We start from the raw sequence: 16,406 nt of genomic DNA on the forward strand, positions 1-16,406 counted from the left end.
TCACGTTCCAGCCATGCCCAGGTGCCAGGTAAGAGCAGAGCCAGGTGCACCTTGCTCAGTAAGGGAATGTGCTTCCACAAGGACCCCGAATGCTAGATGTTCACCAGAGTATCGCTCAGTCCATGACCTTCACCATCCCCTTCGTGGCGAGCCTGAGAAACCTCTCCAGTTCATCACTGTCTGCCTCACAGGACCAGCTGGTTTCAGAAGAGCCCATCCTCCTGGCCAGACCGGGCTTGGGGCAAAGGTTAGTACTGGTTCTTATTTAACCTGAACGCCTGCACCCTACCCTGCCAAGGGCTGGCCCGAGATGTCCCAGCCACTTGTTCTCCAGCAGCAGAGCAGCGGAGAAGGGCTGCAGAGAGACAGCTGCCTGCCGGGATGGGGCTGGACTGAATTATCCCCGCAGCCGCTGAGATATGGGTCAGCTCCCACAATTTGTCAGACAAGGAGAGGAAAGGAAGGTCAAAAAGAGCCTCCTGTGGGAAAGCAAGCCTGTTGTGTTCCTGCTCAGCCTAATCAGGACTCGATGTTGGAGAAAGATAGATGGGATAAATGAGCTCATAAATGGAAACAGGGATGGAAAAGGCAAGAGGTGCCTTTGCTCTCCAGCAGAATGGAAGAGATGCAACACGTGTTTGCTTTCACAGGCCCAAGACGTTGCAGAAGCCAGGTGGAATAGAATCATATGGCCATCTATGGCCCAAGCACACAAAAAAAATTCCACCAAAGTCAGACGAGGTCCCTCCCCAGGTCATGTAGGTGCAAGTCTGCCAGATCAAGTCCTCTCCAGGTTCTCCTTTGAGCGAGGGCAAATCCCTGCAGAGCCTTGCCTTGTCTACACGCACCATAAATGCTGCAAACCCTGGGATTCCCAGGAGGCAGATGCAGAGGGTTTTTAGAGGGGAATTCTAGCAGCAGCAGTGATGAGAGAGCGGGGTAGTTACCGCTCCATCCAAATGTCATCTTCTGTCGGCCCTCCCAGGTAGGAAAGGCTGGAGATGCTGCATCCTCCGAGTCCCTACAACAGTTTAGTGATGATCACGCTTCTGCTGCCGGGGGCTGAGGGGTGCAAAAAAGACACCAGAGCCACACAGACATCGTGGAGGCTACTGAGGGAATTATTCACAGAACCAGACGAAAAGCCCACGAGAGTTCCCAGAGTTTAGGCACGTAGTTCTTTATCTGCATGCGTAGGGACGCGGCTGTATCTAGTGCTGCTTGGCTCAGCGCCTCTGTCACTTGTGGGTGAAGGTAAACATTAAACAAGGTTAGTGTTAATTAATCACCAATGAGATTATCCAAGGAATTTAGGCTACATTTCTCCTGGCATATGCCCGCTCCTGAAGGTGTTACACCAAGCTGTCGAAGCATTTCAATCAACCGCAGTGACATACTCCATTGTGACATTGATTACTTTACTCTCGCAATATTCTTTCTAATCGTTGAATTGATCATGTCACAAGCACTTCCTCCAGCAAAAGGCCGTTGCTACCTGTAAATGGTCATGACGGTAAGAACACCGCGTAAGTGCTAACGGATTTCATACTCCCGACGGGGAAGCAGATGTGGGATGGATCTGTCCGCTTTCCCACTGAGACATCCCAGGTTTGAAGTCATGGCTTCACAGCACCGGGCCCAATCCTGCCCAGCAACGCAGCTTTACCGCTTACTGGAATACGTGTTAATAATATTTACAAATAGAAAAGTCATTGTCGTTGAATGAACCAGCTATCGATGCTGAATGATTGTAAAGGTTGTGTTTTGCAGCTCTACATTTTACAAACTGCTTCTCAGCGATTCCTTCACTTGTCAGAGGAAATTCTGATAAAAGAGAATAAAGAAGAAAACCTGTGTTTCACTGACCTGTTTCTCTGCTTATAAACCCTCTGTCTGAGGATGAATGGGGCTTGAGGAAGCCGAAAGGCACGTGGAGGAGTTCGCTGCCGTCAGAAAGCAGCTGCGAGGCAGCGGTGTGTTTTATAAAGTGCTTTCTCTCCACTTGAACACTTGCTTCATAGACAGCCAAGTCTCACCGGTGTTAGAGCCGCATTTAAACATTTCAGAACAGGCTTTGATGTTTGCACCTCACCGAGGTGAATGAGAAGTGGGAGAGGAGATTTCCTGCTGCTATTGTTTGGCTAGAGATAGGCTGGGCTTTAGCAGCAAATCAGCAGCACATCGGTTCCCACTATCAAGATTTTCTTTGCAGAAGAAAAAGCTATGAGCTTCTAGAAACAGCTTAAGCACTACGGGAAAGCAGCTCAAAGATTAAAACCTCCTCCTGCTTATCATGAACAGTTTCCATTGTTGACCAAACAGAACCTATTTAATTGGTGTCCCAGCAAACCAAAAGCCTCCTGAGCTGAGGAGATTGAGAACTTGGAGCTGGTTGCTCCAAGCATCGCTTGCTGACTGGCACACACTGGGTTGCCGCCCAGCCCCGCTAGAATCAGAGGTTCGGCACTGGGCGTACAAACGAAGCGTATGAAGGAATATTTTAGTCCACGCCCTCATCAGACTGGAAATTTTGTGATAAAGGTTCTTCTCATAAAACCTCTGGGAGGCCCTATTTGTTTGTAATACAATGGCACAGACACTCTGTTGCTATAAATCAGTGCAACTTCACTGAGTTCCATTTAGGCCAGCGGAGTGCGCGGTGTCCGACACAACCGCCTCACCCAAAGCGCTGCGATGGCGTTCATTGCTTTGGCCTCCGGGCCCTCCGGCCTTTGTGAGAAAACCACATTGTCTAGAGGATCCTTTTGCAGCTCGCAACCACGAGGCTGGCAGTTCTGCTCCTCGGGCCAAAGCGGACCAAGAAAAGAGAAGAGGACAAATAGTCAAAGAGGGAATTTCCCGGTTTTGCATCTCAACAACAAAATCCACAATTTAACCTAAAAATCACGTTTTACGGAACTGACACAGTATTCCTCCATCTGCAGAAGCCGGCAAGCTCGAAGGAGCATCTTCTGACATAAATGGCTCCTTTTATTTCACACAGATTCCTTGCCTTACACATACAAAAGGAACTGGTCTCGTCGAATTGTGCTGCAAATCCTGAAATTTGTATTTATTCCTGGTGATTTCAACCAGTGCTTTACCAGAAGGACTACAGGAGCCGGCCTCTCATTGCCATCTTCAACAAAGTCTGAGGTTCATAATCAAACAGCTCAGAGCTGGGACTGGCCTGTCAGCGGGACACTTCTCTTCCCAAGGGGGCTGGTTGCTGCCGTTTTACTAGCAATGCCAGACGTGCTGATGCTTTTCAAAGCAAACCCCGAGGTAAGGACATCGGAGGTGCTGGTGCTTTTAAGAGATGGTCTCAGGCTTTGGCAAAGCTCAGGTGGAAAATGAATTGCCGCTGCAGTTTGGATATCTGGAAATTTACTTTACAGTTGAGTTTTTTGTGACTAGTAAATAGACCGATGGCTTATTTGGAGCATTTCAGCTGGGGCAAATGTGCTACAGGTTACTCTAGCCCAACTGCACTTCTGTTTCTAATTCAGGCTGGAGAGGTGTGAGAACAGCAGCAACCCAGCACTGATGCACGAAGCAAACAGAAAGTAGCATTACAAGACGGCAGCCAACATCCCCCCGTCGTTAGCAACTGCAGCAGGATCTCCATGGGATGGGAGGGGGAAGCATCTGGACCCTCCTCACCATCTCGGCCCCATCCAGCCCTCGCTGGCTTTCCCTCGCAGAGCCGCATCTTTAAAGCTGGCTGGAACAGCGCGTTACCCTCTCCCCGACCTCTCCCGGGAGCTGGATGCCGCTTGGCATCGCACTGCTGGTCTCCTGACGTGCCTGGGCACACGCACCGGCAGCAGCCCCGTGGTTCTCACGGGCTGGCTGCTGTGGTGCCAGGGGCTCTTCTCGCCGTGGGACGTTTCTCTGGACTCTCCGGTGTGCGAGAGTGCGGCTGGCCCCGTGCCGTGGAAAAGGAGCCTGCCAAAACCAGCCTCTGCCAACGAGAGCCCCAACTGCCGGCTCCTCTGCGCGGCCCCGGCTGCTGCCAGAAACACAGGGCAGCTGTTGTGTCATAACCTCATCGCAGCCTCTTCACAAGAAATGTAAACGAGTCGGACCCTCAGGAAGAAAGAAAACATTCTCAGCTGACCTTTAAGGGAGGGGGATCGCCTCAGAAGAGCCAGTTTGGACACATCTCAAAGAGTCTGGGAAAGCAAACCACCAGGCAAACGGCATTAGGCTCCAGCCGCTTCGCATGACTCCAGTTAATGCTCAGAGCTGGGAGAAACCTGCTTACCACCGTCCTGCCCCTCGTGCAGCACCTTCACCCTCGAAAAGCACCTTCTCAGGGAACAGGAGAGACCTTTGCCCACCGTGACAGCTGGGGCAAGAGCACTGGGGTCCCCACTAGCACACAACAAAGATGTTTGAGAAGTTCCTGAGAAACCAGACTGCAGAGCTCTACCAGTAAATGGTGGGTTTGAGGTTCTTCGCGCTGAGAACAGAATGGCTTTGTGAAAAAATTTCAAGCCAAATTCAGCGGAGTTTCTTTTTCTGGTGCTGCACTAGGCACGTCTGAGCCGCTGCAGCACGAGCTAGAATACGGCTGTTTGTTTACTACAGTTCGAAGCTGTGTTGTGAAATACATATTATGTGAGTAGCCTAGAAATGCACCGAGGTCTCAGAGGCAGAATTGCTCTGAGCTTTTTTATTAAATGAAACATCCATTTTCTCCCAGGCAGAAATCACAATGGCATCCATCATAAAAATGATCAATAAAGCACTGGGTTGCGACTCCTGCTGTCTAGATTAATTTTGTTATTGAAATAACGGTTTCTCAGTTCATGGAATTTCCTGGGGATTAATCACAGACTTCGGCATCACAACGCACCCACCCCTTCACAATTCTTATGTATTTCCAGAAAGCACCCACTGCCCGGGCTGTAGGAACAGGATTTAGGGACTCGCCAGCTGCCTGTGGGATGACCACCCCGATCATCTGCAGGTGACGCCGAGAAGCAAAAGCTATTTCTTGAAAACAGTTTTGGTATTGAGGACGACTTGGGCATATGCACGGCTTTGTTTCACCTCCTCTTTCTTTCTGTTGGTATTGTTCAAGTGGGCAATGGAAATAAGCCTTGGGGGTTGTGTAATCACCTTCAAAATGCTTTTGGGCAAAGAGATCCACAAAAGGGATTGTCTAGGAGAAGGATCAGCTTCGGCTCCCTAGACGCATGACTGACGTACCTGGTGTCTCTTTTAGCATTGCTCTGAGAAGTCATTTCTACACCTAGACAAGAATTTCCTGACAAAATTATTTTCCTATAGAAAAACACTGCAGTGACAAAGCTAAATGGACTGTGAGAAAAGGGAAGTTCCGACAAATGTCCCTCCTCTAGAAATACCAGGGAGAGAAGTTATCACAGATTCCCATCTGGGGATATTTTCCACCTAAAAACTTTGACATCAACAGTCAGATAATTGGAACCATTGGTGTAAAAACCCCAAATACACTCCAGATGAAAACCAAAGCTTCCATTAAATTAGCTAAATGAGTTACTTAGCTGCTAGTCTTGATTTTGAAATCCATGAACTCCTGGCATTCAACCGCTTGTTTTCTGGAAGGGAGGAAACAGGAGCTTGCAGAGGGGCAAGACTCGACTGGACTATCAGTGAAGACACGAGTCAAGACATGGCCTTGCACAAAAGCAGCTCAGTGGGAATTGCCACTGATGGCCTCGCTGGGCACGAGTTTGGCACCGTAATCCTGATCCTTCCGGAAATCCATGGCAGTCTTTTCCCTGGCTATGCTCGATTTGGGATTGACCTTTTAATGGCCCGTACCTTTGGTGGTGTTGAAGTCTGAACGCTGGAATCCTGCGTCTCAACCACACAAACACTGCAGTGACCTTGCAAAAATACTGCTCACCCTCCCATGATCTTCCTAGCAGATGAGAAACCAGAGCTTGGAGCTGCTCCCTACCACCACCCCCTCATGTTGTTCAGCTTGTGAATTTTATTAGCTGTCAACGTGTCAAAGTTCCACTTAGCTGGACAGCTGCATGACCGGCCAGACTCTGAGGGCTGCCCATAAAGTTTAAGAGAGCTATCAGCTTCTCACGTGGAAGCGATTACGGTACGTGCATCCTCCGGTAGAAGAGAGAAAGAATGAAGGAGGCTTAGGTAAGCTCACCTCTCCCATGGTGAAACAAGAAGAGGTGAGGAGGAGAAAGAAGCAGAGAGACAGACAGCCCCGCTTGGTTTTGATCAGTGCATGTGGAGCAATTCTCAAGCTGAGGTTGTAGCGCAGAGATGTTGTGTCTCTGCGATACGCTGAGACAGCCTGACAGCTACACCTCAACTGCAGCGCAGAGACTTGGGTGGGATCCAGGGATTGTCCAGCTGTGGCTGCGCAGCAGAGCAGCGGCACCGAGCTCCGGAAGATGGACGAAGAAATGACCAGACTGAGGAGCAGTGAAGGCTGCTCTTGAGCCTCTTCTATGACTACAGTCACAAAACACTTTTCATACCTCTGCTGCCCATTTTGCATGTAACACAACAAGCTTTCGGGGACCAGATACATGGGTTTACGTCAGCATGGCCCTTAACACCCAGAAACCCTGATCTCAGCTGGGCTACAGCCATCTTTAACCCAAAAGGTGTCCCTTGGCCTTAAAATGTTGGGACAGGAGTAAGATTACGAGGTGGTAGAAGATTCACTGCTGTATGGGTACATGTGGATGTGTGTGGTGCTTTATTTTTTCCACAAGAACTTGATCGACTAATGTTTGTAGATCCCGAGAGCCAGTAAAAGATCTGCTCTGATATCCAGAAAATTTTACAAGGGGCGGTAGGCTTAAAAGTGGTGGGAAGAAGCTGAGTCTGCCAGGATGTTGGAATGAGAAAGCCATCAGGAATGTGCCTCGGAGAACAGCTGCTACTGGAGCCCTGGCAGGAACCTCCACGCGAGCTGCCTGGGAGCAGCTAGGGGGATTGGGAGATCACAGCTTGAGACGAGGGAAAGGTTCTCTTCAGTAATTTGTTTAGCTTTCCCTTTCTCTGCTTTCACCTCCCTGCTTTCTCCCAACCTTATCACAGCGAGGTCAGAGCATCTTGGAAAGGAGAGAACCTGCCTCTGGTTTTTGCACTCCCTGGCACTTCAGGGCTTTTCCCGTCCTCCTCACGGCTCATGCAATGCAGGTTTCTCTCACCCCACAGAAAGACATCACCTAAACTCTGCTCTCCCTTCAAACATCCTTTACTTTTAGTCTGTTTGCCAAAGAAATACCTATTTTTATTGCTCCCTTAACATCTTATGCCCATCTACACACAGAAGAGCAATTAGAAACAAAATGCACAAAACAAAAATGGGAGAATTCACAGATTCCAGCTTTGAGGAGCTGTCACCTTCATTAACCACTTTCCCGCCTATGAACCCACATGGCTAGTGAATCAACACTACTGCTGCTGAACTCTCTGCCACGGTCTTTCGGCCAAGACCACAACCAGCAGCAGGTTACAGTTCGCTAGGTTTGCTTTTTGCAGTCTCCATAGCCACATCCTGAGGGATGATGATGGCTTCAAGAAACCCCAGAGAATCCAGAGGAAGGTGGAGGGAGGGGAGAGGGCAGCCGCTGCAGTGCTGCGACTGGTTTAGCACAGCTTTGGGAAAGAAGGCTCATGGGAAACGTCCTCAACCAGAGAAAGTCCCAGGTGTGGGGGGAAATGTCCCTTCCCAGACAGCTGGGGGAAAACAGCAAAAACTTTTGGTGGTTTTGGCATCAGAGCGAGCACACCAAGCTCATTATCCTGAGAACCTTCCAACATCAAGAAAATGCCTGCATTGTTTCGGAGGAGCTGGTTCATTGACTGACTCTTTCCTTGCCCCCAGCCCGGAGAACTCTTTCCTGCTCTCTCTGCGCCCACGATTCGGCTCACGGCTGCGTGCACAGGGACCCCAGTGCTCAGCCTGAAACCCAATCGCACTGACCACACGGAGGACGGACTGCTGGGGTCTCCATTTCACTTCTTTAACCCAGCACAATCCCCACTCCCTCCCCCTTCCCTTCCCTTTCCCCAAGGGACTCTATTATACCCCCCGATCTGTTCACACTCCTTATCCCTCTGCGTGTTTGCACACACTGCTGACCCAGCCTTTATCTGGAAGACATAAGGGTCTCTGTGTGGAGTTCCCACAAGGGCTATTAATCGTGTAGATGTCAGAGTCCCCCAGCTCCAAACCCTCCCTTCCTGCTCCTCCCCTCTTCTTCCCTCCCCCCACCCTTTTTGTGCTCTCTGGAGATCGAGGGGAAAAAAAGTTTTATGAAAATTCACACACAGGATTTGCAAACTTTGCAAAATACGATCTGCTCCCCTGGGCGAGGTTGGTAAATGGTGAGATTGCTCCTCAAACACCAAATACAAATATAGAGACACTGCTTCCTTCTAGGCAAAGAGAGGAATTTCCTCCGGCAGCAAACAGGAACTAAAAACCTTGCCAAGTTAGGGAGAGCTTGGCTCCAGGTTTCCCGACCTGGATGGAAACCCTCCAGCTGGTACCTCTGCAACGGGCCAAACCCGCATCTGCAAATCCATGGGAACGTGGGAATCTGCAGAACTGGACTGAAGCCTCCGATCCTTGTGGCTGTGGCTCCAGAGCAGAAGTGTGTCCACATCAGCACCTTTCAACACCCGCATCCCCAGCACCGCCACCCCCTTCCCCAAGAAGCGGTGCCACCAGGCTGACCTGCCACGCACCAGCTCTACTCCTCACCTGAACTCGAGCCTCGGTGAGCTTGGTCCTCTGAGCCAGCTCCTCTCGTGTGTAGATATCTGGGTAGTGGGTTCTCTCAAAGGCCTTCTCCAGCTCCTCCAGCTGCTCTGCCGTGAAAGTGGTTCGACTGCGGCGTTGCTTGCGCTTCAAAGGCAGGTCTGGTTCGGATTCGACGTCAGAGCCTTCATCCAGCCGGTTACCTGAGATGGGAAAGCAGTGGGAGGTGAGGCTGGCGTGGTTAAAAGCCACGGGGAGAAAGGCTGCTGGGAGAGTAAAGCATCCCAACGACGTCAAATCCACTACTGAAGTCGTTACAGTGAAAGAACTCCCAGCTGTTGACTTTTCTCAAGAAATTACCCGTTTTCATTAGAAAATACTGTGTTTGAGTTGCACATGTACATTGAGAAGATACAGAAGCTGAAATAAGCACAAAAAAAAAAAAAAAAAAAAAACACATGGTTTTGACCCTGTGCAGCCTAATTTCCTCCTGTGTTCTGTCAAGTATCTGTTTGAGATTTATTTTTTTTTAACCACCTCTGGAAGAAAAAGAAGAAATATTAGAAAAGACGGTGCTTTGACCTGTGCAGCCTAATTTCCTCCTGTGTTCTGTCAAGTATCTGTTTGAGATTTATTTTTTTTTAACCACCTCTGGAAGAAAAAGAAGAAATATTAGGAATTTTTACAGCTGGGAAAAACCTTTCCAGCTCTGCTTCACCTCTGGGCTGGGCTGCCCACAGGATCCGCGTCCTCTTCTTTTCCCTTCCCACATTTCAGCAGAGTTTTGCACAAGGCCAGACTCCTACAGCATTAGGATGCCATGACCGTCCTTTACCAGTGTCTAACTTGTCACTGATTTCCTCCATCCTCACTCACCCCAGACCCCTCTTCTCCCTCCCTCAAGCCCTGGACCACGTCTGCTGCCTCATGAGCCCTTTTCAAACCCACTGGAATCAGTAACCCCAGTTTTGCTCCTTTCTGTTGGTCTGGAGATAAAGCAGAAGGTACAACATCACTATTCACCGAGTCTGTGGTCAGACCCGGTAGATTTTAGAGAGGACAGATGGAGAAGAGCGTTAACCTTGCCTCCAGCGTTCGCAAAGCTGGGGTTTCAGAGCTGCGCAGGTCATCGGCTCCCTGCGGTGCAGGTGGTGGTGTGGAGGATCTCAGCCAGAACAGGACTTGGTGTCTGCCTTTGGGACAGTGAAAAATATGTCACTGCCTCACGGCAGCAGAAAAAGAAGAATATGGTGTATGAAACCTTTTAGCTAGGTGAGAGATCTGGCTCTGTCACCTCTTCCTTCGCTGCCATGAAAACAGGAGACTCACTAAACATGCACCTTTTTTTCCCTGCCAAGCCTGACCGGTATCGTTCCGAATGAGCTCACGGACAGACTGAGAGCCAGAACCTGCTTTAACACTGTGCTCACAGAGAAAAGATTTTTCTTTTGAGTAAACCTCTGCTAATTTAGGATTAAAGCAGAACTCACACGTGCTCATGCTGACGATAAAGTTCCCTACAGTTCCTAACGGTGTTTTTCTGTCCTCTCTTTTTGTTCAGCTCCTATACTATCATCACCCAAAAATCCGCCTGTTTCTTTCCAGAGCTGGGAACGGCAGCTGCGACTTTCCCAACAGCTGCTCGGGAGCGGCGGCAGTTTGAGGAGGATGAGGCAAACATCCCATCGGAGCTCGCTTGTTTATACTGAGATCACCGCAAAATGCCATCGCGTTCAGCTTGCTGCAGCACAAAAATGCTTTTATGTCTTGGGCCTTCACGGGGAGGACGCGGTGTCAGGACTCAGTTGTGCTGGAGTCAGAGAAACTCTGAGCAGGGGAGTGGGTGGCTTGTTTTGGGGGCAAACACATCACCTTAAGAAGTTTTCCCTTCTCCTAGTTCCTCATACACGGGGTCTTTACACACGTTCATCTTTTTAAATCAAGGACCCTTTATTTCTCACTGAAGTCAGCGAGAAATGCACTGTGTTTAGAGAGGCAGCATCTGTCCCGCCTTTTAAAGACAATTTCACTGTCCGTAGCAAAAATTCGTTACTAAACTCACTTTTTGGTTACGTCCATCTTCAGGGAAGGTCGAGTCCCAAGTGGTGTAAAAGGAACATGACAGCCCCCCACATCTGGGTGCCAGATGATTCGGGGCAGGTAGATGCACATCTGGACCTTGGTGTATCATGCTGTGCAAAAGAACATCTGGAATCCTATGGCGTGCGCTGAATTTCTTTAAGTTAGTCACTCAAGTCACTGACTATTATTGGTTTAATTAGTCTCTCTTCTGGAAATACTTGACATGAAAAAAAATAAGGATGGTGCTGTGTTTTGGTCCTGGATGTGAGACAAACCTGGGATCCAGCACCTCCCCAAGTGAGGAGAGAAAGGGTCAAAAGGGTCTGTAAAATGTCTCATCTCCCACACTTTGTTCACTTTTTGTGCCACAAAAGCCTGCAAGGGAAAACACCCAAATTTCTTCAATAGCTTTATGCTCCTAAATAGGGATCCCTGATTTGGCCACAAAGTTTTGGGAGAGGAAAACTGATTTTCGTGAGTAACAATCTGTCCTATTCACCGGTGACCGTGCTGGCCCATCGCCCTGGCTCCAGGGAGAAGAGCCAAACCTCACCACCTTCTACCCCCAAGTCTCCAAACAGCTCCAGCCTGGCATTATCTCCAGTTTACAACCGTGGCGGGGATGGCGGAAGTCACCACCTACGGTCACCCTGTGAGTCAGGAGCAAAGCTGGGAAAAGAAGCCACAGCTCCTCGTGCCAAGTCAGAGGCTCCAACAACCCGACTACAAAGATGAAATCAAGAGAGCAAGAAAAATCCCAGGGTATGTGTGGAACCAGCTGGTCTGGGTCCGGTGCAGCTGCTGCTGTCAGCCACAGAGTCATTAAACAATATAGAGAGTCTTTCAGCTGAGACAAGCCCATTATCTCGTGCATCTCCTATCGTCAGGGGACAGCCTCCCTTACCTGTCTAAAACACAACTCCAGGGTCTAACAGGTCTTTTCCATTCCTAAACAGCTGAGACCTGCTGGTCAAACCATTGCCATGATCTCACCAAGTTCCTGCGCAAAGCTGCAGGAGTAACTCCAGGAGATTCCCTCGCTAGGCAAGTCCAGGGGGATTCAGCCGAAACTCAGACACCTCATTTTTTACTCCACATGGCTGCGTGGAACCTGGAGGTGTAGCAGTGCCAGGAGCACGAGCAGGGGGTGAAGCCCAGTTTGCAGCCCCCAGTACAACGGGGCTATTGCCATGGAAATAACCATCAGCACGTGCTGGTAGAGGGTTACACTTACCCAGCACGGACAGCAATGAACACCCTGTAACTACAAAGGTGGAGAAATGTCTAGTAGCAGCTTCTTGTGTGGCTTTCCAATCGCTGGTTGTGATGAAGGATGGGAAACAGCTAGCTGTCCGCTCCGCAGCTCCCCTGGGGTATCACACAGGTTAAAGACTGACAGAGGAGGACAGGATGGAGAGGGGAACAGAGAGGAAAAAAAAAATCTCTTGGCAGGACAAGTCAGAGAAAATAAACTAAGAGGGAAGTGTGTGTATTACAGGACACACACGCTGATCCCGCTGTATTTTATTTTTTTAAGAGTGTTTCTATCTTTCTTATTTAGCGTAACTGCTCGGTAGCTCAGAGAGAAAACCCAAACTGCTCAACTCTTTGCTCTGCAATACTCTTAGAAATAAAGAGAGACAGGCTGCGCTATGGGAAGAAAAGCAAGTTTGCCAGTGAAAAAATTCATAATTCCCTCTGCTCAGGGAGAGCTATTCAAACATACAGGCACCTTCGTGGAGCAGAGATACAACACAGCTCGTGCAACAGGGAGAGACGACTGTGTGTAGGGACTCTCTGAAGGTTTGCGTGGACCAATGTCAAGTCCCACATCCTCAGGGAGGGTGAGCCGGGGAGAACTGAATAAACCAAAGCGGTTCTTTCTCCCCATGGAAACGAGTGCAGCCGGAGCGTGTGTGCACAGGATGGCGTAGGAAAGGTGACAAATATAAGCCTGGGCTTGTCCTGGGACCCATTCTAGCATGAGAAAATGAGTAAATTATGGCCCATGAACTCACATTCCTGAATAATGCTGCTGGTTCAGGTGGGACTACAATTAGCTAGAGCTGGGCAGAGCTCTCTGGTGGGGCTTGAAAGGAAGAGAAGTGGACCGGACCTCAAGGAAAGGAACAAGAAAAACCCTCCGTAATTATGCATTGGATGTGTCCTCCCTCTCCCCAGTCCCTTCACTCTAGTTCCCTTCCTCCCCCTCCTATTTTCCTTCCTCCTCTTTCTCCTCTCCACCTCCATTCACTGCTTCTGGGCGCCTCTTAGCCCCGGAGTTAAATTAATCAACAGGATTAGGTGGAACCGGCCACAACAAGACCCTCCAGGCTCAGACTGAGCCCTTGATGCTCTACAAGGACCTGCTGCCTTGTCTTGAAGCACCTTGGTGCCGTCTGGAAGGATTGGCAGACAGGACCAGGCATGAAAACGCATTCATTAAAGTGGGGATCGGATTTTGTTAGAGGGTAAAGGGGAGCTGCGCATTCTCTCTTTCACTATTTCTCATCTCATTTCCTCTCTCTTTCTCTCTTGCTTCCAGCTGCACCATCCTAAAAATTAAATGGGTGTTGGAAGGGGGAGATGAAGAGGGGGAAGGGCATGGTTTTGTGAGTGGCTTAGCTGTAACTGCACCTTTTGTGCTGCAACTGCCTTTAGCAAACTCACCCGGACACTGCTGGAGCAACGGCGATGCTCCAGGAAACCACGTCTGGAGGCAACTGGCTGGGAAGCTAATGCATCCACGGGGGAACTGGGATTTAATGGTATGAAAGAAGTAGGAAAAAATCCCACTTTGAAGGTACCAGCAAGATCTGAGCATCCCCACATTACAGCCCCACACTGGGTCCCCCCTTCCTCACAGCAGTCTCCACCCACCAAAGTTGTTGTGATTAGTAAAATTTTGTTGTCCAGTCCATGTGTACCTGAACTTCAGGTACATAAAATGGCTTCAATCAGTTTATGCTGGAGAACAATTAAAGAGTCTCTCAATAACCTTGAAAAGGACAGGCTTCACTGCCACGTGATGCTTTTGCTGCCTGCCATTGCCTTAATAAATGGAGACACATTGCCATGAAGGTACCCATCGCGCCGGTGAAAATAGCTCCCGACCATGGGTACCTTGCCATGAGGGCCTGAAATAATCAGACATGTTGCAGCTGAGATCCTCGCTGTGGATCTGTTGGAGCAGGGAGGGTGGGACTGCACACCTCGCGCTTTCTACTCCCCCCAAAGCCTGTAGGATGAACAAGGATCACCAAGACACAGCTGTTTATTCACAAAGTACATCCCTTGTGCCGGATTCTGCAGTCAACGGCTGCAGAAGCACACGCTGAAACTCTCCCTGACTTCTTCGCATCTGCCTTCCCCTCTGGCAGAAAGCAAACAAAACCCATCAAAATGCGAACACGACTATGAGAAGCCTGAGAGAAGGGCAAAGCTGTGGCGGCGGCGCAGGCACAGAATTGCATTGCCTTGATTTTCCTTTCCAACGTGAACACCAGAACGCCCTTTTTGGACGATGATGATGTCCTGAGAGGTGCGTCTGTGTGTGCAGAACAACCCTCGCTCACCTCCAAACCTATTCAACAGCAGGTGGGACTGCACAGGGGTGACAGAGGTGTTTGAAATTCATCTCTCCACTGCCTTTCCCCTGTTCAAGCACATTCCCAGACACAAAAAACCCCCCCAAGAATCGACTGAGCGCATACAATAAAGCTTGGGTTTCCCCCTCCCTCCCCTTTCCAACCTGTAAACTCCCCATTCTCCAGCGCTTGCTCGTGCCTGCGCAGCTGTATTACAGTTTAACATAGTTTAGAGGGCTGTGGTGTGGAGCCGTGGCAGAAAACGAATCACATAATAGTTGATATGCGTTTTAATCAAGTAATTCGGCCCAAGCAGAATGATCGTGCCTGTTGGTGGGGTGCCCTTGAATACCAAGCAGAGCGGGTAGCAGGCCTAGCAAAATGAAAAAGTCATTTACAGCTCAGCTGGGGACTGCAGCGTTCAGCAAAGCATTAGTGTGGGGGCCCGAGGAGATAAAGGTTGGGGTATTTTTCTATTTTTTTTTTTTTATTCAGGCACTGAACTGGCCAGCTGTAACCGAACCACAGGCTGAAGTAATGTCCATTACGAGCTTTACAACCTGGAAATAATTCTCACAGTGGAGCTCATGCTCTTGAAAGGGGATGCAGAGACAAGTGTGTGCGTGCACATCTTTCTGGGAGCAAATAGAGAAAAGGGAGGGGTCAAAGCGAGAGGTGCTTCACAGCTGGATAATTCCCTCCTCTTGTCAAGATCTCTACTGAATGAGCGAGATCACAGGTGGAAGGAGGCACCTCCCCGTGCACGGGTGACGGGACACGGCCAGCCCGCAGGATGAGCACAGTGAGAACCACACAACCTGCTCTGGCTTGGAACGAGGCGTCTGATGATTTCCCCTCCTCTGAATCCCAAAGATCCACGTGGACGAGCCCCACATTCACATGCTGAGTTTGAAGACTCAAAGGCGGTGCAAAGTGTGAAGTTAGACCTGGTTCTGGCTGTCCTACTTCCCTGAGCACTCCCCCAAACTTACTTTCCACCCAGCTCTGACAGAATTTGCCTCCAAACTCATGGGTTGGTTTGGAGATTTTAAGAAAACTCTTATACAATAGTATCTCACCTGACACTTGGCCGTGAATTACATATATGCCTCCAAACAGAAAAAAATATCCATTTCTCTTTGGTTAGAGTGGCAGTTTGGGATGCCCAGAGGTCCAAAATTCCCTTCCCTTTTCCACCGTAAAAATCCCTGCATCTCCTCAAACAAGGACTTCAGTCTTCTGGGCTCCTTTCCAGCTGGGTTCAAAGGCACAATTACAAGTGGAGCACAGGATTTTGGAAAAAAAAAAAGCTAGCGAGACCCTATTTTCCTTGGAATAGTTATTCATCACCAAAAGCCTCTTGCCAATACGAGTGAAGACATATCCAACTGCTCCCTGTGTTCCTCTCAGTACCAGCTGTAGCCATTCCAGGTTAAAGCTGGAACCTAAACTAGAAGAAGGCTTTTCCAAGCCCTCAAAGAAGAAGGAATTGCGTCCCTAACCAGATGTTCTTTCATAATCCATGTCACGCATATAGACCGAGCAAACTCCTTTGCTGACATTCACCAGCACGGTTCTGGTAAAAGCCAAGAAGCTGAACTCATTTATCTCGGTGGAAGGATCTAGCCCTGGAGGCTCCATCTACTCTGCATGTGAAAGTAGAAAGAGACATCAGGGCTCCGGCAAATCCTAACGCAAATCAGGGTCTGGCAGGGTAGGTACCAGCTGCAGTGCCCCCACGCAAAGACACATGGTCACAAAACACACAACATATTCTATTCCTTGCGAGTGGTGAACAAAACCAAATCATCCAGAACATTTGGAGGAAGACAGGGAGGGAGGGAGGGCGAAAGAGAGCCTTCATCTCCAACAGCCTTTGTTAATTCCCAGCACTGGCCTGAACATAAACAGATGGAATATCCATCAACTCCAGTCGTCTTTTCTTTTCTTTCAACTTTTTTCTAGTTCTCGCCTCCCTGCCCCCTCCCCCCCTAACA

At 49.3% G+C, this 16,406-nt stretch overlaps 1 protein-coding gene across 1 annotated transcript in view; it reads right to left on the reverse strand.

Annotated features, from left to right (window-relative positions):
* Positions 1-8,943, reverse strand: part of LOC104490651 (paired box protein Pax-7-like) — a gene marked incomplete at both ends in the record, with an annotated part of 13,796 nt that extends 4,853 nt beyond the window's left edge. The window contains one exon of the mRNA XM_010132968.1: positions 8,744-8,943. Coding sequence (XP_010131270.1) covers positions 8,744-8,943 — 200 coding nt within the window. The remainder of the gene's footprint in view (positions 1-8,743) is intronic.
* Between the last annotated feature and the right edge of the window lie 7,463 nt (positions 8,944-16,406).

The sequence above is a fragment of the Buceros rhinoceros genome, unplaced genomic scaffold (assembly GCF_000710305.1).
Source record: "Buceros rhinoceros silvestris isolate BGI_N320 unplaced genomic scaffold, ASM71030v1 scaffold13760, whole genome shotgun sequence".
Classification (NCBI taxonomy): domain Eukaryota; kingdom Metazoa; phylum Chordata; class Aves; order Bucerotiformes; family Bucerotidae; genus Buceros; species Buceros rhinoceros.